The sequence below is a fragment of the Drosophila willistoni genome, assembly GCF_018902025.1.
Source record: "Drosophila willistoni isolate 14030-0811.24 chromosome XL unlocalized genomic scaffold, UCI_dwil_1.1 Seg141, whole genome shotgun sequence".
Taxonomy (NCBI): domain Eukaryota; kingdom Metazoa; phylum Arthropoda; class Insecta; order Diptera; family Drosophilidae; genus Drosophila; species Drosophila willistoni.
The window spans coordinates 11,454,769-11,482,728 of NW_025814052.1; the positions used below are offsets into that span (position 1 = coordinate 11,454,769).

The following is a 27,960-nucleotide window of genomic DNA, read 5'->3' on the forward strand; positions in this document are numbered from 1 at the left end:
TGTATGCAGGCAGCTTAAAAGTATGCTAACAAAAATTGTTTAGTACAGAAAAACTGCTTGAAAAACTGCTTCGCTGCTTGTCTGCTGGAATAGCTGAAAACTAATTTGATCATAAATTCAATTATTTAAAAAAAAAAAAACATCTACAAGTTTATTTATTGACCGAAATTCTCATATCATTTGTCTTTATAGAACAAGCATTAAATACTTACTTGCGCTTAGATATTTAGTCAAAGGTGGAACTAAAATATGCAAAAAGGGATAGTTTCCTCTATTTCCCATCCCTAGATCTGCCATTGACTATAGCTTTTGCTGCTTTTCAAGTGATTCTCACACTCAAAATATTTAGTGTTTAACGAGAAAACATGAAGTCTTTCAACACACACACACACAGACACACCAACCTTTTATATTGACTTGTTTTTACTCCTATTTTTCTATGTGCAACTTCAAATGAAAATGAATGGAACAAACAACTAAATTATTTCAAAAAAATAACCAACAAGAAAATAAAACTAAATGCTGTAACCTATGGACCCTCTTGTATTTTTATATATATGTAAAAAAATATATCTAAATATTTTCTACTAATTTATTCAACATGCATATACACACATACATATGTACATATGCATCACATATACATATATATGTATATATGTATGTATGTGTATGTATGAATTTTATCTATCAAATATCTAAATGTATATATGTATTAAAATTATGAATATTATAATTGTATATTTTTATAGAAAAATCAAAAAGAAAGAAGAAAAAAAAAGCATAAAAACAAAGATATTTGTCTGAATGATATTCCCCACATGCTGATCAGATGTTATATAAATGTTTAAATGTTGATATATATAAAATGATATATAAACAATAAACATAAAACAATGTGAGTTAAGTTTTTTTTTTTTATAAATCAAATCAAATCTAAGATCTGAGCAAGAAAAAGCAAAACTGCTTGTACAATTTTTTTTTTTTGGGTTGGTTTAAATTATAAAAATTTAGTTAAATTGAGCTGAAAAAATACAATCTAAATAAGAAAAGTCCACCCAAACAAGTAGCAGATCCTGTCTAGAACCAGAATTTTTTTTTTTTTAATTTGTATATGTGTAGCGAAACGAAATTAAAGAAAAATATATATATATGTATATGCTGCAATCTTAAAACTGTATGTACTTAAAAAAAAAAACAACCTCAAATACTTGTTTTTATTGCAAAGCTAATTGAAATTAAGATCTCTTAGATCTGTTGGCAGAAAGGATAAGTATGAATATTTATACAAACAAGGACACCAAAGTGTTTTTTAAGCAAAGGTAAGCTAATTGAAATTAAAGTGAAGAAACATTTAATAAGAAAACGAATTCAAACTCTTTCAGTATATATATATAGATGTCATTTGGAAACCAGGATGATTATTGATTCTTCTACTTTTGATTTTAACAGAAATTCACATGTTTTATTTTTAGTTTTTTTTGGGTAAAGATGTCTTTATTTAAATCATTTTATTTGCGGCTAACTTATATAGCAAGGCTGCTTCTTACAGGCGCATTATCATTGCACGATTAGTTTGAATGACAAGATGTACAATATTGCAGATTACATACATATTTACAATAGATTGCAGGACATATAGATACAGAACAGATACATATAAATATATACCTATATAATATATAAAACGGTGTCGTACATACATACATACATATAAACACACATATATATATATGTATATCAGACATTGCACGTATACAGTTTTGATATTAAATAGCAAGAGAAACAAAAAAATAAAAAAATATTACAAAACGGAAAATTTTATATTCTACAATAATCAGGAATCGCTGAGAATATCCTTTAATATCGAGCTAGAATTGCGTGTGGGAGCAAATTCATTGGAGCTAAGCAACATCGATTGTGGGGCATTTGAGGGCGTTTGGTCACTAGGATGGGATTGACTGTTTGCTGCTGGTGGTGCTGGAGCTGCAGCAGATGCAACCACTGCGGGCATTGCTGCGGAGGACGAGGCGGAGGCGGAGGTGCCCGTTGCACCGTCCGTCACTTGGCCAGCTATGCTCAACAGTGTGGGCCTCGATTGCACCGAAACTTGCGGTTGTGATTCTTGCTCCAGAAACTGGACAAAGGCTTGCACCAGATTATCATTTTGACCCTGGTTGGATGAGCCCGTTGTGGCGCCTGGTAAAAAGATTTTCGTGTAAATGAAATGTGAAAATCAAGATTGCTGCTGCTGCTTACCCGAGGTGGAGCCAACGCCACCAAGTATTGAACCCAGCCAACTGCTCTGCGGTTTATTCAGTCCAACCTTGTCCGACTCTTGGGCATTGAAGTCGAGCACCGATGATATCATGCGTAGAACCTGCTGTTTATCACCGGCATGACCACTGACCACATAGCCAATTAGCAAACTTTTGATAAGACTCTTGTCGATCTTGTCCGATTGACTCGACTCGCTGCTGCTCAAGCTCTGCTCCAGCTTGGCATTGGCCTCTTTCAGACTCTCCACTGAGATAAGGGAAAAATGGACGAAAGCTCAATTAGAATAAGAAATGAAATGTGACAAGGATTAAATCAAATACTAGCTGAAAATAACGCGCGCGCCGTTACATTTCACGTTCACGATGATGATGATCAGGATGGTGTGGACATGCAGTTAGTGCGATCCGTGCACGGCGTAGTATGACATAAGTACTGGTTGTTGGATTAAAGGCACACCAGTACCTGATGTAATACTCAACCGTACAGGCGCTGCCAGCGGCTGTGTTCGATGGAGCCGCTCGAGAGAATCTCCAATGAGATTTGTAGATTGGTTATAGTTGATTGGTTAAACTGACTAACTGACTGACTGACTGACTGACTGACTGACTGACTGACTGATTGGCATAGGCAAACAAAATTAAATCTCAAATGCGAAATAAAAACAACGCAAAACGAAAAATTTTAACAACAGGAAAAAAAAGGTAGACAAAAACTATATAGAAAACATACATGCATATATATATATACATATATATAGATACATATATAGGTGATTCTATATATATATATATATGTATATATGTATGTACATATTGGTAGCATACATAAAAAATAATGTGGCATATGCTGCAATCTCGAGCAATCTCCAATTGCAAAGTGAGTGCATCGAATGGATTTAAATCGCTCACATTTACAAATTGAGATTAATCAATGTTACAGATACAAAAAAAAAAAATAATAATAATAATAATAAAAATAATAATATATATATTTAGATATATATATATATGTATATAGCAGAACAGCAAAAAAAAAATAATAATATATAAATATATACAAATATTATTATTTTATTTAGATAGGGCAAGACATCAAATTGATTTGTCATCTTTGGTAGATTTTTTTTTTTGTTCATTTTGTTTACGATAATGCGGTTACGGTTATTGCGGTTAATACGAATTTCGGTTAACGATTGCTAAGCTAAGAATTAAAATAGAAACAAAATAATACACACACAAAAACACACGCACATTAAGCCATGTAAATTCACACACACATACACAAAAGAAGGATCAAAGTGGATTACTAAATATATATTAAACATTAAACAAATACATACAACAAAAAATGATTATTTGAATAACTACAAAATTTGTATATTTGATTTCAAGCAGTGACGGATTGAGCCAAAATATATACACTTTTCGGTGTTTTAATAGGAACTAGAAGTTTTTTTTTTCAAGGATATGAATAAAAATTGATGAAAAACTGTTTTTTATAGGCATTTGAAACAATCTAACTATTTTTAGGACTATATTTTGGCAAATTTCTAAACAATTTGAAAAAGTTATATCTTAATTTAAGTCCAATTTAGCTAATTACATCGCTTTTAAAAATTGCTGTAGTTGTTGTAGATACGCAAAGTTAAGAAATTTGAAGAATTTTCAACAATTTTCCAAATGAACAATGATGAAAAATCTGTTTTTACAATTCTCTTTGAAAATGAGAAGCCCTCAAGAGGGCAGAGAACGTAGCATTTCCTAATCCGTCACTGATTCCAAAGGCTTTGAAGATTTAATTCAATTTTATTTCAATTTGAATTTCGAAATAGATTTAAATTTTCTAGTAAATGTTAATCGATATGGACTACACTATATACTACTAAATACATATATATATATATATATATATATATATATATATATATATTTTGCTACTTTTTGGTTAATATTTTACACAAGACATTTAATTAAAGCTAAGAAAAAGTGGTTTAAAGTGTTCCCACTTTGTGTGTACAGTTTGGCAGAGTGTTGTGTGTGTGTGCGTGTGTGTGTATAAACAAAAAATTAGCATTAAGGATTAGTAGGTACAAATAAAAAAAAAAAACGAAACAACACACAATAAACTAAGCGCAAAAAAAATCAAATCATAAAAAAACAGACGGACACGGAAATAAATGTGGAAAACGAAAAATGTAAAGCAACAGAGTAAAACTCAAAAGAGAATTTGAAAAAAATAATAATAATAATAATAAAAAATACCGTTATAAGATAATGATGAAAAAAATAATGTACCTGAAAGCCAATACATGAAAAATGTTCAACTTAATTTAATTAATTTGTTTGTTTGTTTTTTTTTTTTTTGTTCCGTAAAGTGAAGTGCGATTTTTATTGTTTTTGATTGATTTTTTTGTTTTTTTTTTTTGGTGATTAAATGCAATTCAAAAAAGTCGATACCAACTGAAATTCCGAGTGTTTCAAATATCTAGGCATAGCTCCCAGAATTACCAGCTGATATTTACCTTTGAGAATTCGTTAGGCTCCCTCCCACTCGCACTCATTCCCACTCATACATTCGCCACATTCACTCGCTCTATCGCTCTCTCTCTCTCTTGCCTTAGACATTCAACAGAGAATTACACATTTAAAAAAGGTGAAACCATCTCACTCTCTCTCTCTCTCTCTTTCTCTGAGATGATGTGGGTTAAATACATGCCCCGATTCATTATTGCAGAAAACTAATTCTAAATGCAGAAAAAGTTGGTGCTTGGTTTTTTGTTTTTTTGTGGGTTAGTCATAGTTGGCTTTGTGTTTGGGGTGGTGGGTGGGGGGGGTGTGGTGTTGGTTATGTGAGGAGAATGTGTGCCATACATTTCGAAGCCAAATTGAATGATCACCATGTACTACTACTACTCACCTTCATCCCGTAGAACGGCAATGGTCTGTTGACCCAATTCCAATTGATCGGAAAGACGTGCTGCCGCCCTCAAGCCCTGATTGGCCTCGGCCAATTGTTGCTGCAGACCAGCCACTTCCATTTGAATGGCACCCTGTTTATCCAACTGCAATTGCATCTCCTTTCGTATGCGTTGTGTGGCCAATTCAATGTCATGCTCTTTGTCTGCCCCAAAAAAGAAAAACCAAAAATATGAAGTTTAATTTGATCGCGTGTCAACATTTGTTTTGAGCTTACCATTTTGGAATTGCTCTAGGGCACATTGGAGATTGGTAAGTGCCGCCAATTGTTTCAGTTCACGATCCTCGCAAGCACTCAATTTGGCCAGGAGCTCATCCCTTTGCTGCTGTAGCAATGCATGCTGAGCCTGTAGAGTCTCTGCTTGCTGATTGGCACGTATACTAAAAGGAATATATTAAGCATGAGTATATATATCTTATGTATGTATGTATGTGTGTGTGTGTGAGGGTGTGTAAAGCAAATATTTCTCTAACAATTACAGATGATAAACTAAAGTTTCTAGTTAATCAGCAAGGATTTATATAACAGGCAATGTTCCAGTTCCAGTCAGTCATATGTGACACATTCTCGTTGTTGTTGTTGCTGTTGTCGCTTGTGTTGTTTTTGTTGTTGTTGTTGTTGGTTTGGTTAATTAGAAAATGTCATTGCAATTGTTATGGTCTAATGCTTTTCGCTTCGTAATTTGAGTGTGGGAGACGCATAACGAATGCAATTAGGCATCGGCAACGGCAACGGCATCGACACCGTCTGGCTCCATCCAGTATTGACCTCGTCTAGCATGTAAATACAAAATGGCGACACACACACACACACAGTCACACCTTGTTGGGTTTCATACCTTGCCGATGTATAGGCTGTACTCGATTTGGATACCTCCTGCTGTAGGGCAGCCTGTATGCTCTTGGACTCCTCTAGATCACGCTGCAACTCAACTGTTTCCTGGGTATGCAGCTCCTCCACTTTGAGCAAATGCTCACGCAAACGTTCCAAATCCTTTTGAACTGTGGCCTGCTGCTCCTGGGCCTCCAATTGCTGCTGTTGCAGCAGACGTTGATTGGTCTGTTCGGTTAGCAGGTTCGTGGTCAAAATATCGGATTTCTCCTTGAGGAAGGCAATCTGATCATTGAGTTTCTCACGCTCCCTGACCAGTTCCATCAATTGCTTCTCAAAGGGCAGCAATCGTTGGATTTCGGCATAATATTGCGTGTTCTCTGAATGCTTCTGCTGAAGCACTTTGATCAATTCGGCTTTCTCTTGGCTCAGCACTTCAATGGTTGATTGAAGTTGCTGCGTTTGATCCTCCGAGGACTTTAGATCGAGTTGCTCTTGAAGATGATGCAATTGTTGTTGCTTGGCCTCGAGTTGCTTGGTCAGCTGAGAGATCTGATCGGGCAGCTCGTTGTGCAGGGCGTCTAGCTGGGATTTGTATTTGTTCGCTAGTTCTTCGGTCTGGGAATGCTTCGAAGTCCACGTGGACTCCAGTTCGACCATGGCAAGGTTCACTTTCTCCAATTGCGACTCCTTCTCGTCCAGGCGATCTAAATGTGCCTTCAACTGTTGAGATTTCTCTTCCAGCAACTTGATGACATTCTGCTCTGCCGCTAGCTTTTCATTTAGCTGAGTCCTCAGATGATTCAGTTGCTCCGTTTGCTGCTGCGATTGGACTTTATGATCTCTTAGTTGAGTGGTCAGTTCACTGATTTCCACACTTTGCCTTTCCAGCTGCTCCTTGAGATTGTCCAATTCTTTGCTTGATGATTGTTCCTCATCTTTTTGATCAAAAGCCAGCAATTGGGATTGCAGGGCGTCTAATTGTGATTTGTGCTGCTCCTGCAAATTGTCCTGGGCTAGCCTATAGCGTTCTTTCTCCCCCTCCAGGCGATGTCGTGCCTCATCCAGTTGGGCTTCCAACTGGACTATAGTTTCCTCGTGATGCTCCTCGATGGTCTCGAGCTTGTTGCGCTTGTATTTATCCAGCTCATTGAGCAGCAACTCATTGTTCTTCATCAGCTCATCGCATTGGAGTATATACTGAGATATATCCGCTTCGATCGTTTTCTTCTCATGCTCGGTGATCAGTTGCTGATCCTGAAGCTCCACCAGACGTTGCTCGGTGGCATCCAAACGGGCCCAGCGTTCGGTTAGGGCGCGATAGGCACGCTCTAGTGTCTGCTGCGGTTCGGAGTCAACTTCTAGATGTCCCTCCAGTTCGGCTTGAAGGAGATGACGTAACTTTTCCAGATCAAAGGGGGCATGGTCACTATCATTGTCCGCCTCATCCAGATCGGTTACCTCTTGCTTCTCCTCGGCAATGGCCTGCCGGAACTTGGCCTGGGCAATATTGGACTCTAGTTCTTGGCGTAGATCACGATTCTCGGAGCGCAAAGCTCCCAATTGCTGTTCCAGATCATGGGCATGGGTTTCCTGTTCGGCCTCGGCGTTGAGTTTCAGCTCTTGGTTTTGTAGGGTCAGCTGTTGCAATTTGCATTGCAATTCCAGTTGCAACTGCTCCTTCTCGCCCTCGCTAATGCGGAGTCTGGTCTCCAGCTCGGACAGCTGCTCGCTCAAGAGGCTGGTGGACAATTGCTTCTCCAGTTGAGCATCTTGCAGCTTGCCGTTTTCCAAACTAAGCTCGGCTATGCGAGATTCCAGCGAGACAAGCTTATCGCGCAGCTTCTCCTTGCTGGGGGGCAGAGTGGCTTCCGTATCGGCCTCTGTATCGCCTGTATCTGGATCTGGTGAACCACCCTGACGTACCACTATGAACTCATCCTCACTGTGTTTGCCACCCATGGATGAGCTATTCGATGACGATTCGGAATTCTTTTTCTCCTTCATCTGCTTCAATTCGTCCACTTCCTTGATTAATTTCTCTCGCTCTGCATCCGCAAGACGCACACGTTCGATTAGCTCGCTGTTATCCTGGCCCCGCTTCTCCAGCAACTCCTGCATCTCGGCTAACTCCATCACACTGCGCTTGAGCTCCGCTTCCTGCATTTCCACACGCTTCACCAGATGCTCCTTCTCTTCGGCCATGTTGGCGGCATCATTTTGCTGCTCATCCACCTGTTTTTGCAGCCGTGCCATGGCCAATTCATGGGCAACCATACGATCCGCTTGCAATTGCTTCATTTCCTGTAGTTGTCCTTGCAATTGGCCTTTATGTTGCAGCACATCCTGCATGGCCTGATCATGCTGGGCGTCTAGTTCCTCTAGCGAGGCATTCAGTTGACTGTTCAATTGCTCTAGTTCAGCTATGCGTAAATTCAGATGGGCCACATCCGAGCCAATGGTCGCATTGCCCAATGCAATGTCAACCATTTCCAATTCCCCCGTTCCAGACGAGGCTTTGCCTGAACCAGAATTGCCATTATCGTCGGATCCTTCGTCTGGCTCCCAGCACCAACTGTCCTCCACATTTTGCTCCTCAACAGGACCCTAGCGGACAGAAAAGAAAAGAAAAGCAGAAAAAATACTTATTAAAGAATACAAGGAACAGTGGAACTTGGAACAAAATGGCGTCGTAAGAAACAATGGCAGATTAAACAAAATGGAGTGAGGCTCTCATCTTTGGATCTTTCAGAGGAAACTAACAGTATAAAATAAAATAAACTACCCGCTAGAAACAGTAGAAAAATGAAACAAAATGGCGTTCGAATGGAGAACAAGTGATATAAGTGAGGTAAACACAATTAAATGCATTTTTCCAACATCTTCTCACATAATTAGAGTTTTGTTTTCTTCATTTCTTTTCTCCTCCCGCCCTGAATGGAATTTTCCATAAAGCAGACTGTTGGACTGCTAACCAAACAAAACACAACTGTACCAATAAACGTCAACAACAACCAACCCGCACAGGTGAAAACTCAGCCACATCGACACAACATATGGAAGACATCCTAGGTTGGTATGGCAAACCCACAACTCACAACCCACAGCCCAGAATGTTGGACAGAGTTGACTGGAGTGGCACCTTTTGCGCCTGTCAAGTCGCCTAGTTAGTCGATGATCAACAGCGTTTACTACACAAAAAAAAAAAAACCAGGTCAATTGGCGGACGCTAATGGCTGCAAGGGGGGCTGGAGGGGTCAGTCAAATAGATAGATGTACGGAACAGGCGACGGCACTGGCACTGCCGGTGGCGGTTCGGCGGGTGTCATTTTGTGGCAAAGCGTGAGACATGCGCGCGTTAATGAGTTTATGGATGAGTTGAGCAAAGATGGCGGCGGCGTCGATGACGGCGGCAACCATTCGACCAGCAAAAGCAACGGCAACGGCAACGGCAACGGCAATAGCGATAAGGCAGCTAACGAAATCCCCATAAAACCCATGACAATACTGAAAAAACTTGCCAGGCGCCTACCGAGCCAAACAAAACAAAACTAAAAACCCAACCCCAAAGTAAAAATCAAAATGGGGCCTAAAACCATAAAAACAACAAAACAGATTTCAATATTTTAGAATAGAATGATGTAAATGTAACGGCTAAAGTAAGGTGTAAATGACAAATCATTATGCATCAGCAACTGATAGATAAGAGAGTTATAATATCTTGCTTAAGGGATCAATTTGTTTCCATCTTTTATACGAATTCAATTATTTTTCGCCAAGTGTAACAAAGTTTTTGACGTTTATTTCTCACACAAAAAGCAAATATAATATATAACCCAATATTTAGTTCAGTTCATGACAATGTAATTATAGCCTCTAAGGGGAAACATATGGATGGTGTGTATCCAAGCTCTCTATACGAACGAACGAAGTATATATCCAAAATGAGGCAAACACTTGGGCAAACTGCAAACTGGGTTATCAGACATTAACAGGCCACAAAATATGGTGGTGACTGGTTGTAAGCCAAGTGCATGAATAAGGGGATAGGGTTGCAAAGGCGGAGCAGGGGGGGGGATGGGTGTGAAAACACTTGTGTGTGTGTGTGTTCATAAACAAATATTAGTCAAATTATTCATATACATATATGTATATGGGGTCTGGAGTCTCTTTGTCAGCAGCATTTGTCGGTATGGTACAATCGATCATTTGTGCGTCAGTTCTCATATATATATATATATATATATATACCGACTTTGTACATATATCCAACTAGGTATATAGTATGCCTACAACGATCGTATGCAGCATAGACAAAGAGAAACAATGTGCAAACAATAAAAACAGAGAACTAGCTAAAGCTCCAACCAAAATTTCCAAAAAGAAATAACTGCGATAAGATAAAACCAACCCAAAATGTGGTGGATGGGGGAGGGGAAGGGGGATGGGTATAATATTACGCGTGGGCGGCGATTTTAGTTCAGTTTTCAGTTTGCCTAGCAACCGGAAGTTGATCCCACAGATTGCTTCCAGTGCTTATGTATAAACAAATGTCAACAGTATGAAACATTAAACTCTTTTAATTAATAATTGATGTCGTTTGCAAGAATCGAAAAGCATTAGCTTTTCTTTAACTCTTTAATTATTTATTTATGTCCCCCCCCTTTTTGTTTTTCTTGTCGTTTAATTGCTTTTATTTATTTATTCGTTTCTTCTGCATGCCCAATACGTTAGTCATGCGCCCCGTTGACGTCTTCTCGTGCGTTCTCATGGGCCGCCGTTTTGCGGTTCTTTGCCTATCTTATCGGCCAGCCAAAAAAAAACAACAACAACAAAAAGAAGAGGAAGAAAAAATAAAGCCAAGTAAAACAGCAAGAGAGCATAAAATGCCAGAACCCTTTCAATTTTGTTTATAAATAAATATACAATAATTTCTCAAGAATCTAAACTTTTGCTTCGAGTTGAGCTGAGCTGCAATATTCTTCCCCTAGACTGGTTGAATCATCTAGATTCTCGAAGAGGGGTGGGGGGGGTGGGGAGGATCAAGGGGTTTGGGGAAAGGGAAAGAACTGTTTGATATGCGATATAAACGGACGAAATGGAGTCATCAGTCCCGTCATTGTTCAGAAATATGTAAGTTCTAGTTTCCGATCTCAGCAAAAATTTGAATTACTGAGAATTTTCTGTGTAAATAAGGGTAATGAAAAACAGAAGACGACGACCATTATATACCCTATATACATAATCTCTGAGTCAACCTCAAACTTAGTTTTATCAATTTAATACCAAGAAATTTAAAATAAAGTATTTTTGAAATAGATTCTTATAGTTTCATCTGAACTTTCCTCTTACTTAATCTGAACCCATATAAGTTTTTGTGAAATTTTCAAGTACATAATTTGGAATTCATTAATTGGAAAGGCTTCCCCATGGTTTCCCAAGGGTTTCTTCTATGGCATGGAAACCATACGAATCCTTATTTAAATTCTATTCTATTCTATTATTAGAGCTAAAAGTTCCTAGTAACAATTTCAATTTGGAGATATATATATATTTTTCGATTCTTTCATGACAAGAATACATTGAACATCAATGGTTCATCAAGGTTGAAAATATTTTCCATAATTCATCATTATCTAATCGAAACGAACTGAAAGTGAAAAAATTGTGTCTAATGATTTAATAATCGAAATCTAATTTTTTAAATTGGAAATGGCCCAGACGATAAGAAAATGTCAGACATATTTTTGATATATGGCCAATAGCTAAAACGTTAAATATTTTCATTAGTTTAATCATGGAACTTATATAGATGGCCTAGGGTGTACCAGACACACGTTGAGTTAAAGGTTTTAGCTTTTTAACAATAATAAAAAATAATAATTTAGTGTATGCAATGCAATAAAACAAAAAGGAAATCGCATAGTTAAATGCGACAAAACGAAAACAAAAAAAAAAAAAACAAGCAAACTAAAAACCAAAAAACGAGACAGAGGAGAGACAGAGAAGAGATGTCAAGTCGACAAAAGTCGAGAGTCAAGGTAGCAAAATTGCTCACATATATAATGAGCATTATTAACAGACAACTTGTACCGGCAACAGCCAACAGCAACAACAACAACACAAATAATAAAAATAACAATTAAAAGAACAACTTACATTTAACTGTCAGCAGGCGAAGCGTTTTTCAATTTTGATTTGGCAGTTTTAGCAAAATTTATGCCTGTTTTGTTTTTGTCCTTCCCTCTCTCTATCTTCTTATTTTTAATACTTTCAGTTTTTTAAGTTTCTGTTTGTTTTTTGTTTTTTGTATGACTTTTTTTTTTATCGTTGACTTCTAAGTTAGATTTTTTGTTGCCTTTGGTTGCCGCGACACACAAAAAAGTCATTTAAACCATAAAATAAAACAAAAAATGATTGTACATATGTGTAGAAGATCAGTTCAATTTGTTCACTTGACAACCGACGAATGATGATTGCGCGATTTATATTTAAAAGTACAAGTTAAAAAAAGAAAAAAAAAAGATGAACGAACAAAAAAAAAAAAGAATACGTTTAACAAAGTTTATTGCAGCGATGACGGCGTTTTTGGGGGGCGGCAGCAGCAGCAGCAGCGGTAGTTAGGGCTAACACGTCAGTTAGTCCAAAAATTAAAAAATTTATAAAAAGGAAAAAAAAATACCCATAAAATAAATAAATACGACACGGTGCACGGGAGGAATCGAGGAGTAGTAATATGTAACTTTAACTTGAAAACGAACGAGAGCCCAGTTCGAGCCGAGAGACGTCTTTACCGCAACGCAACCGATCGACGAGTGAACGCAACGTGCAATGCGCCATTGGGGAAAATAGAGAAGCGTTAGAGAAGCCCGCCAGCTAGCTGGCTAGCCAACCAACCCAGGCAGGCAATCAAACAGTCAACCAGCCAACCACCAACTTCGCCACCACCAGCGAAACCACCGACTACCCAACGATCCATCAGCCGGTACAACCCGAGCCGGTGACGCTGCCGTTGACGTTGACGTTGACGTCGACGTTGACGCTACTTGAAAAACTGATCGAAATTATAGCCGGCAAATGCATTAGATATATGTATGTACAAATGAAGGTACATATGTATGTATGTATGACAACTTTGACTGAAAATCATATGCACAACTCTCTCTCTCTCTCTCTTTTTCTATTCAATTAACAGTAAGAGTAGTAGTGGGAGTGGGAGATAAAGAGAGCGACAGCAAAATCAATGATTGACACGAGCAACTCCTGTCGTTGCAGTCTCAACTTCGTTGTCGTGGTCGTCATCTCCGACGTCTTCGTCGTAGCTGTCGTCGTCGTCGTCGTCGTCGTTGCCGTTGTGAAGCGCCGGTTGTTTGTCAGCATAAAAACTTGATCGTTCCGTTGTCTGAGGCAATGGAATTTGATGGGAATGAAGTGCTTGTATTTATGGGAGGAGCCGTTTAATTGCTGATTATGCAAAAAGTACCAAAAAAAACAAAAAAAAAAAACTGTTTGCCTAAATTATCTATACTATATTCAACATACATATGCAAAAAAGAGGAAAGAAATGAACTAAAATATTTGCTAACAGAATAAATGTCAAAGTTTTAACAATCAAAAAACCCTTTTAATTTGCTCTTTTAGAAAGTAATCAAGTCTTTAATTGCATAAGTTGAATAAAAATTCTATAGATAGACATTTACATTGTTAGAAATGTTAAAATAAAATAAATTTCTTGTACAATAAAGTTAGAAAACTTAATTTTTTAATTATTCTCGATGATGTATTTTGGAAAATGCATAATTTTTTTTTTATGTAATTTTTAATTATGCTGTTTTACAACTATGCAGATTCAGCCTGGTCAACAAATTGATAGACTTAAGAGACTTCTTTTTCCTATTACTATCTAAATAATGCTACATACATATATTTTTGATGGATAGTAACAAAAGTTGTTAATTATCTCTCTCAAAGGGAGGGGGATTTACGTCGACACCTGTTGATCTAATGATTATGGAATAACACGAAATGAAATGAAATGAAATGCATATGAAAGATCATTTATCTGAATTAGTGATTAGTGAATTAGTGGTCTTATCTGAGACTATAACTAACGAATGGAATAATTATCTTCGGATGACTGTAAATAGATAGACGATTTCTCTCGATAGCAAAATAAGGAAAATTTATAAAAATTTCCATAACTAAGACTGATTTGTTTAGTATGTACCATAACCTAAGAATTTCCATTGTCCATTATGTGCATCTTTAGTCTCTATACACACACACACACACACACACACACACAACCAATGGAGTGTGTAACCAAAAGCGACTTCGACTTGCTCTCCATTTCAAAACTCAAATAATGCGCGTCGGCTATTTAACTTGAAATTAAGCGACGTTTGTTGTTGTTGTTTTTGTTTAGGAGAATTGTTAATGTACATACATACACATATGTACATACATATGTGTGTGTGTGTGTGTGTGTGTGTGTGTATATTTATTGTTGCTATTGCCTTTTTGTTGTTGCTGTTGTTGGTTTATTTGCTTATTTTGCTCATTTTGTTTGTTCTCTCTCGCTCTGTAAGCCTTAACTTGCTTTTGCCTCACATATCGCCGTTGACGCTAATGTTTAACGTTAACGTCGCAGCCACCGGCGACGCCGACGCCGACGCCGACGACACTGCTGCTGCTGCTGCTGCAACACCAAGAAACCAAAATTCAGTTTCAGTTTTTCAATTCCTTCTTTTCTGTACTTTACTTTACTTTACTTTTCTTTTCTTTCTTTTAACCGAAAGATAGCAAGTTGTTAAAAGAGCACAAACATAGCCAGAAGTAACTGAGGAAGAGGCGAAGTCGGAGGTGGGGAGAGTGAAACAAGGAGGGTTATATGTATGACCGTTGTATGCTGCGTGGGGTGGGCGGGGGAGAAGGGCAGGAAAGGAGCTAAGCACTTACCTAGAAGAGTGAGAGTCTAATGGCGGTTTTTTAAAGGGGGGGGGTCGGGGCTGGACACTCTTCTCTGTGAGAAAGGGGGGCGTGGGTGGGGCTGCTTAAAGGTTTTAGCACATTTTGAGTTTTCTTCAGTTCATTTTGGAAAAAACAATTGCAATGCGTTTATGAAATTGCAGCGTCAGCAAAAGTTTTCAAGTTTGAGTTAATACTCGGATATCTACATATATATAGAATACAGAGAGATATACATGTGTGTATGAGTGTGTGTGTGTGTGTGTGTGTGAATGTATCTAGATATGGCCACGTCGTTGACTTAAAGCGGGTCTGGTTGTAGCGATCGAGAGCGTCTGTATTTAATTAGCAGATAAAAATACAGTCCCAACCCATGAAAGTACACACAGACACACACCTATACAGAGCACTGTTCCTGCTCTCTATCTCTTTTACTCTTGCCTATATATATAGATATAAGGTACATATGTACATATATATATAGGTGCTACGATATCAGGCCCGCACACATACACACACACACACACACACACAATACATACATATATAGACCAACACAGGCGTTAATTAGTTTTGGGGCTTTTCTTTTTATCAGCAAGAGAAACAGAACTTGAAATAACAACAACAACAACAACAACAAACACGTTGTGTACCATTATTATTTTTGCTTTTTGTTCTAATGCATTTCGTTCTGTTACGAATGCAAATCGAATTGTGTGTTGTTGGTTTCCTTGTTCCACATCCATATCAATCAAGCATGGAACTTCACTTCACCTCCCTCACCTACCATCTCACCCCCGCCCCACCTGGTGGTCGATCTGGTGCCTGGTGCCTTTGTCACACACTGCATCATCACATCCCAATTGTGTAATATGTAACGTAAAATCAACAAGAAAATAACAACAGAGGAAAAATAAAACACAAATGTTGGAAGACCCAAGACCCCTGCATATATGTACATTGAAAAATCGGAAAACTCTAGGATCCCAAATACAAGACAACAAAAAAAAACTTTACCAACTATGCATACATATAGAGCTGGAGCTGAAGCTGGAAATGGAATTGAAGTGGATAAATAATGAACATAGAATTGGGGCCATGTCTTTTGTAATACCCTGCCTATGCATTAAGGCGAAAGGGTTAGTTAGTTTCTTTATAGAAATACCAACAACTAACTTACTAAGTATACAAAGAAACATTGAAAACTGTTTTGGAATGAAAAATTTAGTCTTCCTAGTCAATTTGTATACTATTAGTTTTACCATTTTTAACTTGAAACAGGTCAAGTTAGCCAACGTTTACCAACACTGTTCTATTTCCACATTGTTACCCCCAACAACTTGAACTTGTCATTAATTTTCGCTTTTTTTAAAAACTGATTAATCTAGTTAGTCTAGAACACGTTACCCCTTGAAAGCGATAGGAGTCTTATTTTTAACTAGGAACAGTATGTTTGTGTATCAAGTTAACCAACACTGTTCCATTTGCACAGTGGCACCTTCCCTTACAATTTAGTTTCTCCACATAAACACTTATAATTCTTTCTAGTTTTCCTTAGAACAAGCTAACTAACAAAACAGCCTAACTGAACTTAAATAAAAGGTTAACCAACACTGTTCTTAAAAAACGATCCTTTAACTTAAGGGGTATATAAAAGGTCGGCATAACAATGTAAAATACGGAATATTTTGTTTTGTCTTCTTCTTTTATTTTGGTGTTTCATGTATTTAAACAGATACAAGATGCTAACGAACTGCAAAGATAATAAATATTTAAATTGTATTTTATTTGCACACGTTCGATCAATATGTGGAAAGAGCGCATAAGTTTAAAAAGAAAGAAACGATACCTTACACACACACACACACACACACACAACATGGAGCTAGGTAGATACCCACTGCCCAGTTGCGGATGCATAATATGAGATCTCCCTCCTCTTCTCTCAATGACAAATGTTTCCCAAAAAAAAAAGTTTATCTGGAGCAACAGCAGCAGCAGCAGCCTATATATACATACATATAGAAAATACATACTATAGCAGATATGTTACGTTGAGATACGGATACGATACGGAAAACACATGTACATATATATATATGTCTCCATCTATGTATGTATAGGTACACACATACATACATATCTGTTTGCACATAGCACATGGTACTTCTTCTACTACTTCTATCTCGATTTTGAGTTTGTCTTTGCCTTTGGTACCTGGTTGTTTGTGGTACGTCACCATTGCCGCCGCCGCCGACATCGTCGTTCTACGGACAATATCTCTTAAGATCGGCCCCGCGTCTTATGAGCCGCTTTGTATTGGCATTCATTTAACACATTGCTGTTAAAATTCAGACAAGAAATCAAATTCAAATAACGCGCTACAATTCGGTCGACAGAGACAGCAAGCCACAAAGACGGAGAGCGAGAGAGAGAGAGAGTGAGAGAGAGAGAGAGATAGGCAAAGGTAAGGTTTCTACGTACTCATCTCAAATGCATAGACACAGCTGCAATATCAGCCATGAGACCGACGGCAATGGCCACATGAACACGAGAGTATCATGGATTTTTGTATCCCAACAATAATATGGCTTTGTTTTATTTGGATACAGGAAATCCGGCAGCCATTTTGTTTAATCTCTCCCTCACGCACACACACACAGACACAGACACTCCAAACGCCATTCTCATATAGCAAAGTGAAAATCGATCAAACTCACATAAAATTCAGGTCCGCATGCGGGGAACTTATGAAATTGTCCTCTTGTTACAATTTTCTTATCTTTCAGAGAGATTAACTTAATCAGAGAAAGGTATTAAATAGTGTCATATTGAATGCTCAATATCATTGAACTGATAACATAATTGTTTTAATCAATCATTTTCTAAATACATTCCAAAATACATTTTTATTATCAAACATTTGGAAATTTAGAAAAAACAAATTTCGACTCGATTTTTGGCTGACCATAAGACCTTTTTCTAATAAGAAATTAAGGACTTGACTTTTGGAAATCGGTCAAATAATTACAGAATTACAGGCGAGAGGTTTTTGGAAATTTTCAAACATATTTTGGAATAACTTTTGATGATTCTACATATTTTCCTTGGCCAAAAAACAATAATAAGTGTTATACGTGATGAATTTTCAAATATTTGAAAGGAAAGGGATCCTCATTCGAAATATTATAACTGCCCTGAGTCCAAATCTAGAGAGTTAAAGGAGTTGGCCATTCTGCGGCAATCTCAAATACATATAGATACATATATATATATAGTAAGTCTGCCATTCTACAGTTTTTGTTTGCATTTTGCAGGTTTTTCACACATTTTCATTTCACTTGCGGCAAAAGGTAGAGGGAGAAAGAGAGACACACAGAGAGAGAGAGAGAGAGAGAAAGAGAGGCATAGAGACCATTGCATTGAGTAGTAAATCAAGAAGTTCCTAGTTCTCTAGTTAACAAGTTTGATTTTTGCTTGGGCTTTACATTTCCTTCTTTTGCTTTTGCAACTTTTGCCACCTGCACTTGAGTATATAAGTGTGAGTATTCGAGTATTTTCACTTGGCTAATTGGGAAAAACCACTAAAAAGAGTTTTGTGCGTTTTCTGACGACGTCGTTTTGGCATTGCACAATTTGTTTGACGATTTTATGGATGCGTGTGTGTGTGTGTGTGTGTGTGCTGGGGCTATTTGGGCGTTCTAGTTTTTAGGTTTAGGCTTGTGGCTTAACTTCACGAAATAAAAACATATTTTCATTTTCGTTTTGTTGCATTTGGCTGTGTTTATGCAACAAAGCGACTTGACAATAAAAAAATAAAAACACAAAATATCTCAAAACGTTGCCTCCCGTTTCCTTAGGTTTTCTCTCTCACTCACTCAGTCTAACTTTCTCTCTCTCTCTCTCTGTCTGTCTGTCCCTTGTATGGCCATCTCTGTTGCACTTGTGACCACAATTCCCAAGTAGTTTTCCAGTGCAAAAAGTCTGGGCTATAAATATGGGCGCTTAAATTTCAACATTTATGACTGCTCCACCTGCTCTCCTCTCTAGACTTTTTACCTCTCCCCCTCCCCCACACAGACGAACACACGAGCACACAAAAAAACACTTTTCATAATTTAATGCTTATTAGCATTTGCTTAGTTAAGAGTTGAAGCTGGCTTTAATGGTGAGGGTGGAGGGGGGGGGGCATAGTCGGAGGGAAGGGTGGGTGGGTGGCAAAAAAGGTAGGTTAGTAACCAAATAGTTTTGGGGCGTACTCACTTGATGCCAAAGGGGCCAAGAGGCCCCCAGGTGAAGGAGTTGGAGTTGCAGTTGGAATTGGAATTGGAACTGAAGATGAAGTTGGTCTTGCTGGAAGGTTATGCAAGAATGGCCCCCAAAATATTATTTATTACCCAAACGCCATGGTGATTGGAGACGAGTCAGACGAGCGGCAGGGACGGACGGGTGGCGAATATTGCAGTGCAAATAATTTGTCAACCTTCACAAATAAATCAACCCAAAGAATGCAAATACCAAACAAAAACGAAATGGAAAATAACGACAAAAAAAAATGTTTAACATATTGCCTGACAGTTTCATTTGGCAACACACACACACACACACACAAAGTTTTGCCTTGGGGCCAATGAGATGATACGAAATTGCTAACTAAACTTATTTAACTTAGAATGTGAAACTAAACTAAACTTCAATTTCCATTCTATCTCTTTCTATGCTAATCCTATGGTAAGATCAAGTGGCAACAACACTAACCAACTAATGGATCTTTTCTTTTAAACAACTCTCAACTATAAGAGTTGGAGGAGAGACCACGTCTATAATTACATATCTTGAAGGTTGAGATACGACGAAAAACAATAATAAAATGATGTAAATTTAATAGAAACATACGAGAATAGAGCGAAACAGAACGAACATAAGGCAAATGCACACATTTTACTGCAGCTGTGCAATGTCTCTTAACTAACAACATATTCGCCAGACTCGACTTAACTTTTGTTTTCAGCAATAACAACCAAAGCCAAAATGGCCATTTATACATTTACAAAGCTAAGCTAAATCTTTAGACACACGCGACGACACTGAAAGAAAACATAAAGAAGAAAAAAACTACTAATATTTCCAAGTCTATCTACTAAATCTATACTTATTTCTTCATAACTTCGAGAATGTCTCAATGAAAAAAAGAATGATCAGTCAGACTGATTGTTCGGGAAATGGTTTATTATAAAACTCTACAAAAAACAAAAAAAATATTAAACAATTTAAAGAAGTTGCTAGCTTTTTCACTTCTATTCGTTGTAATTCTCAACCAGTTTTAGCCATCTGAGAAATGGAAACAAAGAGATAACTGATGACAACACACTACCAATTAATTTGGCTATTTATGAAAAATCCACTTGATAAGTCACCTTTGAGTCCTCTTGAAACTAGAAAGAGAATATGATTCTAAAATGACTTGTCCACGATTGAAAATATGGCTTCTAAAACGAGTTGAACAATATTAAACTATAAAAGTCATTGTCTTTGATTAAAAATATGACTCATAAAGAATTGAAATTGATTGCAAAAAGGGTTTTAGAGAGGAGTCGTGGTTAGACTACAATTTTCTTTCTACAAAGGAGTCATTTGTGACCTATTTTAATCATAAAGAGCATTTGAAAAAGATTCGAGTATAATATACACATGAAGATTGTTAAAGCTATATATCTTTAGTGATAAAATTAAAGCCAAAGTTCTTAGAGGTTTGAGTTTAGGCCATTTTCATTGTAATTGCACGCACTGCAATCAAATTCAAGTATCTATTCATGTTTTTTTGTTTTTTTTTTTTTTTGTTGGAAAACAATGCTGAATGGTGAGTTCTATACACGAAATGTACTTCACAGGGGACCCCCTAAAATTGATTTGTACTAAGATTTGGTCACAGATTTACCTGCATTAGGCATTGTCTCTTTGTGATGGCTTTTGTGTGAGTGTGTGTGTGTGTGTGAGTGTGTTTTTGTCCGCTGGCAGTTAGTGAAAATTAACCGCTCGCTTCGTTGATTGTTTATAGAAAACTTGGAGCAACAGCAACAACAACAACAACAACAGCCGAACAATGTCAGTCATCAGCAACAACAGCAAAATGTTATAAAATAATTGCAGGTCTGCTCTGACAGCAGCAGCAGCAACAACAACAACAGCCACAAACTGCACTTAGCGACATGCAACGTTTTACTTTTCATTGGACCTAGGTCAGTTGATGGGAATCCAGGGTACAGGGTACAACACACACACAGAGAGAGAGACGAGGGGGGATTAGAGGCGGAGGCGGAGTTTAGATCCCACAAACAAAATAACCAAAGAAACCAACAAAAAATAATAATAATAACAACTAAAATTGTCATTTCCATTCGTGTTTAGTTCCACTGAAGGGAAATACTTGCTGCACCATCGTAATCATCATCACCATAGTGATCATGGCCTCATCTCATTATATCTCAATGATTTCGATAACCATTCAACTTTACATGTTTAGTCTATACGATTATATATAGTAATTCAGATAAACACACGTGGAATGTCATCTAATTTATAGAACATTTAATTCATATTAGAATGAACAATATATACAGCCGTGCTCAAAAATTAGAATAGTGGACTTAAAAACTTAATGGAAAACACAGAAATTAAGGATCTGTATAAATTTCTCACAAATTCGAAACTTTTCTTTTGTTAAAAAATTCTGTATTTAGTACTGTTTTTCTATTCGTGGTGCTATTTTTCTGAACACAGCTGTACGTATGCTTCTCCACTCGATTTTCATTTACCAATAAGTTAGAGTTTTTGATATGCCATACAATTTTAGAGTTATTTCTCAGTTCTAGTTGTTGTCTTTGTATCTGCTTAAGAAGGAATGTAAGTTATCCTTTGTGAGCGTAGTCAGTTAAAATAGATTATCATGTCAGTCTGCAGTCTTCAGATTCTAATCTAAGCCCGCATTAACTTGCTAGTCCTGCCTTCAAGGATCTTTTCAGTTCAGTTTCATTTTTGGTGATCTCTTTTGATTTCTATTTCAATTTAAAAGATCTTTGTGTCCTTAAAGAGTTTAAATTTTTGGCTTAATTTCACAGCATTCTTTAGTTTTTTTTTTTTGTGTAAATATATAAGTAGCAAAACGAATTGTTTCGGTTTACTTGATTGTTGTTCTATTTAGAAAATCGGAGCAATCACAAAACAACAACGTCTGCCAGTCCATGGCTAACGGGCATAACCAATAGTTACCCCGATTCATTACCCGGCCCCCTCGTTTAGCACCCTTAAGCTTTTGCCTATTAAATATTGTTCCACTAATTAATAAACGACAGCAGCAGCAGCAGCAACAGCAGCAACATGTTGCAGCTGAAAGCCATTTGACACAGTTTGACCGAGCGTAACAAAAAAACAAACAGAAAATAATATTTAACTTATCAAAATTTTGCTCGTTTTGGCATTCGGGTTGACGTGGCCAATACGAAAAATAAAACGAGAAGAAATAAGATGAAATAGAAATGAATAATAATGAATAACAAAAGTTAATGCAGATGATAATGCAAAATCAATTGTGTCATTGATGATCATCATTATCAACGTCATCGTGATGATAATGATGATGATGATGATGAGGATTATGATGTGGGCAGAAAATTGCTCAAACCAACCAAGCAACCAACTAAACAACATGGCGTGTTTCCGGTTTCCGAATGGCATGCGCCATCTAAATTGATATCTACAAATTATACACTGAACAAAAAAATAAAAAACATGGAAATTCTTTTGAAAATGGAGAGAGAGAGAGAAAGCCTTTAAACGATATTCATTTCAAACTCCAACCCCCCCCCCCCCCCCCCCCCCCAACTTTTTTGTTAGATTCAAATTTTCAATAATTTTTCAATGACGATTCCCTCTCTGTTCTATATTCTATTCTCTATTCTCTTCTAGTCAGTCATTTGTGGGTGGGTATGGGAATGGGGGGGGGGCTCATTATCAACGCCAGGTGCGTGCTCGTTGCCTCGTGTCGAACAGAGATTTGACTGCCCACCATCCACTTCCACTTCCACTTCCACTCCTCGCCACTCCACTCCACTCTTCCTTCTTACGCCTTGTGCCAGAATGGAGACCCATTCATATATCACTAATCATTGCGTTTTTTAAATTGAACAATTAAACTAATTTGCCTTTTGCATATGGCTGATGATCATTTTCATTTTCGATGGCAACTTACCCCAAAATAAAATGTGAATAAACACACCGAAGCGTATGAGAAACACACAGCAAAACAACACACAAATAAAAATTCTATGCAACAATCAAAGTCAAAGTTACTTCAGTTGCAATTTCCGGTCCAAAAGTTGTTGTTGTTATTGTTGTTGACCTTCTTTTCTTTTTGGTTCTTTTTTTTCACACGATTTTCAAATGCAAATTGCGTTTTGTCGTTGGTTTTTTGAAATTTCTTTTTAGGCCAAGCGAAAAAACACACAGAGAGACATACAAAAAACAGAAAAAAATGAAATGCAAAGAGCAGAAAATTCACACTTTATGCGGGCTTTTTTTTTTTTCCTTGGTTCTTTTTTTCGAGTTGATGGCACAAAACGTAAATGAATGATGATGGCATTGGGCAGGTGGCTGGGCCTTTTATAGCCAAATTGGGTAGCACCTAAAACCACCCCCACTAGGCCAACCCTTCAACGATCCTGGCCAGCATATATCGGATAAGATAACCGGCACACGTCCCCCTCAAAAAAATAGAGACAGTAGGAGTGAGACCAGGCAGATGTATGTATGTATGGGAACTGGGGGAATCGGGAATGGGTATGGGTATGGAGCTCTTCTAGCTTATCATTTGCCTGCTGCCTGGCGCAATTATGCAAAACAATATGGTGGCCCAGTCAGGCTATCGATCCAATATATGATAACGAACTCTCAGATAACATCCGATATGACAAAAGCACTCAACTGGCTATAGAAAATCGAGGAGCAGGAGCAGGAGGAGTGGGCAAAGAAATGATTTGGATAAACCATTTTTACTTGGAAATAATAAAACAAAATATTTCCTAAATGGTAACTACTTATCAGGATATCCAACAGATCCAATTTTAAAGGGAAAAGTCAAACTGTTCCAAACAAACTTTGTTCCAATCGATATACACTATATACAATGACAAATTAAAATTAAAAGTCTATTTCAAAGACTCATATAACCTCGCTTAATCTAATTGAAATTTTTCGAAATGATTAATTAGCATTTTAATTGTTTGCCATAAGAAAGAAATTGTATTATGCCGATTAGATTAAGATTGTAGATACAAAATTTACTAAACAAAAAAAGCTGCAAATGATTTCAGGGGATTTTAAAACAAGAAATTCAATCGAAAGCAAATAAATACATATCTATATAGTAAATATATCTATCAGTCACGTGGGCCTTTTCGGAATTAAACACTTCTTTCTTTGCTTTCTTTCATTTTGTTAGTCAAAAAATATATTTCAAATTTTCACTTCTAATACCAAAACGACTTGAAATGGTTTTAGGTTTTTATAAAACGATTAGGAAACGAAAAGAGTCCTGATTATTGGATGATAAATGCATATACATACATAGATCAATACTTTGATTAGGCTGACTTAAAGCTTTAACAAGTTAAGACCCATAGAAAAAGCTCTTTATTTACATATAGAAAGGATTAAAACAATTCTATACAACTTCAAAATGAGTCACAGAAATATTTATGGGATCTGTGATTAAGTTGTAATTTTAACTCAACCTTAGCCATTCAGTAGTTGGTTTAGTTAGATGAAAATTTCTCATAAGATTTGGCAATGAAAAGAAGAGTTTTACCATATGAAAGTAAATCGATGGATCAATTCGTTTGTAATCCAAAAATTTTAACATTTCCAGTACAAATATGTTGAAAGTATTCATAGGAGGGATTAAATTAATATTTAAGAAATAAAGCTTATTTTAAATGAAAGATCTGAGTGACATATTATAGTTACAGATTTTAATTTCAATTTCAATGTAATTCATAGTGAAGCAGGCATTATCCTTTTCACTTTACGATGTTTCAAAGCATTTGAAATATTCAAAATATTATAGTTGTCTGATCAAAAGAGCCATCGAGTGGTCGACTTGATGGGATGGAAAAAATCATCTTCAAGTACAGTTGTGCCACAAAAATTGAAATAGAATCCAACCCCAGAAACAAAAAACCAAAACCAAAAACTGATATCAGATACGGGATGGAGTTTTATATTGTGGCAAAGAGTTGATTTTACTTAATCAGAAATAATTCGGTAAATTAAACAGTCAGAAAACTGGGCCGATCAGGGGACGCAGCGTGTGTACATATGTGGGCAATTGGGAGAGGGGGAGGTAAGAGAGCAAAGAGAAATAAAGCATATGGCTGCAAAAACGACAAAAAAAAAAGGAGAAAGAGAAACCATGGTCGATTTATGACAGGCGAGCAAATAAAACTTAATGTGAAATCAAATACAAATTTCATAATTTTTTCCACAGAAAAAAAAACAGAAATAAATAAATAAAAATATACAAGAGCTGCGACTGCGGCTGTGGCTGGGGCAGGATGGTTGATTCTTACTCTTTCTCACACTTTCTCTCCCTGTCCCTGTCTCTGTCTCTATACATTTGTGGCCTCTCCCTCTGTTGCTATCTCTTATCTCGTTTAGCAGGTAAGTGAAACATAACGATAAGACCGCCTGATGTTGGTACTTTTGCTGCTGCTGCTGCTCCTGCGCTGCAAACTTTATCACAATTTAAATATTAATTTAGGGATATTACTCACAGAGAGAGAGAGAGAGAAAGAGTGAGAGAGTAAAAGAGAGAGGGAGAGAAGCTTATCGCCTGGAAAAGATAAAGTACTAAATAAACATCAAGCGTATGCAATGTTCTACATAGAGAAGAGGACAACCAAAACGAAGGAGAATGAGGCAGAGCACCAAGTAGGGAGGCAAAAAGGTAATCCCAGAGCAGGAGTTGGAGTTGCAGTTCAAGATGGGGCCGGAAATGCACACAGCACAGCACAACACAGCAACAGCTGCAGGTAACACATTTTTCGGTGTCATTTACCTAGATATTCATTGAATTTTAAAATCTTATGCCTTAAATAAAGTTTAACAAACAATTTTGGATAAATGTACACAAATGGGCAGTCGCTTTTACACTCAAAAAAATAATTAACATTAATTTTGATACTTTCTGAATTTAATCCGAAGAAGATATAGTTAGGAACTTTAACCAGTTTGAAATTTCTTTGTTATTTCAATAAAGCCTAAAGAATTTCATGGAATAAAAATCTAAGCTAATTAAAAAAGTGTATATTTTAATAGTTCCCATCGTAAATTCAGGCAGATGTGTTTTTATTTTATAGCTGGTTAATAATAACAAAAATGTTGTATTAATTTGTAATCTCTGTACAACATTTAATTTAAAAATTTGAACTAATTTGCATTAGAAAAGTAGTTTCTCATATTTACATTAAATGTTAGTCTTTTACATTCAAAGGACTATAAGGAACTAGTCTCCTATGCAACATTTACATATATCAATCAGTATGAGAGGATGTTTTCTACACGTTCTACAGATCTTTTACATTAATTTGTTTGCAACTCCATATAGAAATGTAATTTAATTTCTTTAATTCCAAAAACTTAGCAGAGAAATTAATAATTTAAGATATTTTGGGTAGGTTAAATAACCCAAAGTCATGTATGTAAATATATTGTTGACCCATAAAGTTTTAACAACTCTCTTTCTCTTTCTCTTCTTAAAGATTCGGAAAATACGAAACTTGCTGAAAACTTTTTGGTCAACATTTAGACGCCTGCACCTTGGACTCAAATTTTAATAGTAAATTCCTCATCTGCAAATTGGTATATCCAATTTGGACATATGTATGCTACACCTTACTTTCCTTATATTCAGAAATCATCATTTTGTTGTTGAAAAAAAAACTCACCAATTTGGGCTTCAATTTCTCGGTGGCTTCTGCTGTGGTTGCTGCTGTTGCTGATGCTTTTTTTGTGGATCCAACTCTGTCAACTTCTCCTACTCCTCCGCCAGTGTCGGTGATTTGTTGATTGATTTGCTTCAATTGGGTAATTTGCTTTCGAAGTGCGGTAATCTGTTTCATATGTAAATGAAGATTATTTGCGGGGGAAGTCCTACAAATGTCAATGGACGACTCACCTCACGATCCTTATCCTCACATGTGCGATCCAATTGCTCTTTCTGTTTTTGCGTCTCGGCGAGGAGCTCGAGAGCTGTCTTCTGTTCGGGTCCTTGATAATCCTCATCCCCCGGACCGGCTGTATCGGCCAATACCTCCTGGGCCAAATTCGTCAGCTGTCCCTTGATATTACTGAGGCTTTGATTTAGCCACGACATTTTCTAGTACGACTTTAAAAATACCCTTTTCGCTTTTCTTTCTTGTGTGAGTTGCTTCAATTGTCCTTTAAACTGGGATATGTCAAAAATTGTACAATTTTTGGGTTTATACTTTAATTGTTATTGTTATGTTTTTTTTTGCGTGGCACAAAAACTGTTTGCAGCTGATTTTTAGGGTTGCTGCATACTAATCGATAACTATCGATAGAACAAAATCGAACATATTATAAATTTGGGCGCAGGCATTTGAATTTGATGCAAAGATGTTCCAAAGGACAAATTTGAAATAAGTCAAACTTAAAGATATTCTATGAATTATATTCCTTAGCCAATGATTACAGAAAAATATGTGTTTTTGTCATTACTTTTATTTTATTTAAATTTAAAACATTTGTTTAAATTCAAAGAAACAATTATTATTTTGTTTTTGGATTTTTGTATCTCCGAGGCGACTAGCTATGAGGCAGGATGATAATGTA

General features: G+C 36.8%; 1 protein-coding gene and 1 long non-coding RNA gene across 2 annotated transcripts; one reads left to right on the top strand and one right to left on the bottom strand.

Moving 5' to 3' along the window:
- Positions 1–1,802: 1,802 nt before the first annotated feature.
- Positions 1,803–27,608, bottom strand: LOC6641109 (myosin-11). Its single transcript, XM_015178594.3, has 7 exons — positions 27,284–27,608; positions 27,054–27,218; positions 6,095–8,694; positions 5,473–5,636; positions 5,197–5,400; positions 2,260–2,526; positions 1,803–2,199 (listed from the first exon to the last, which is right to left on the bottom strand). Exons 1-7 carry the CDS (start codon positions 27,479–27,481, stop codon positions 1,838–1,840), a joined length of 3,960 nt encoding a protein of 1,319 aa, XP_015034080.2. The 5' UTR covers positions 27,482–27,608; the 3' UTR covers positions 1,803–1,837.
- On the top strand, positions 13,108–13,600 carry LOC124460451. Its single transcript, XR_006954352.1, has 2 exons — positions 13,108–13,179; positions 13,283–13,600. It is a non-coding gene; the product is annotated as an uncharacterized LOC124460451 (long non-coding RNA).
- Positions 27,609–27,960: the final 352 nt, after the last annotated feature.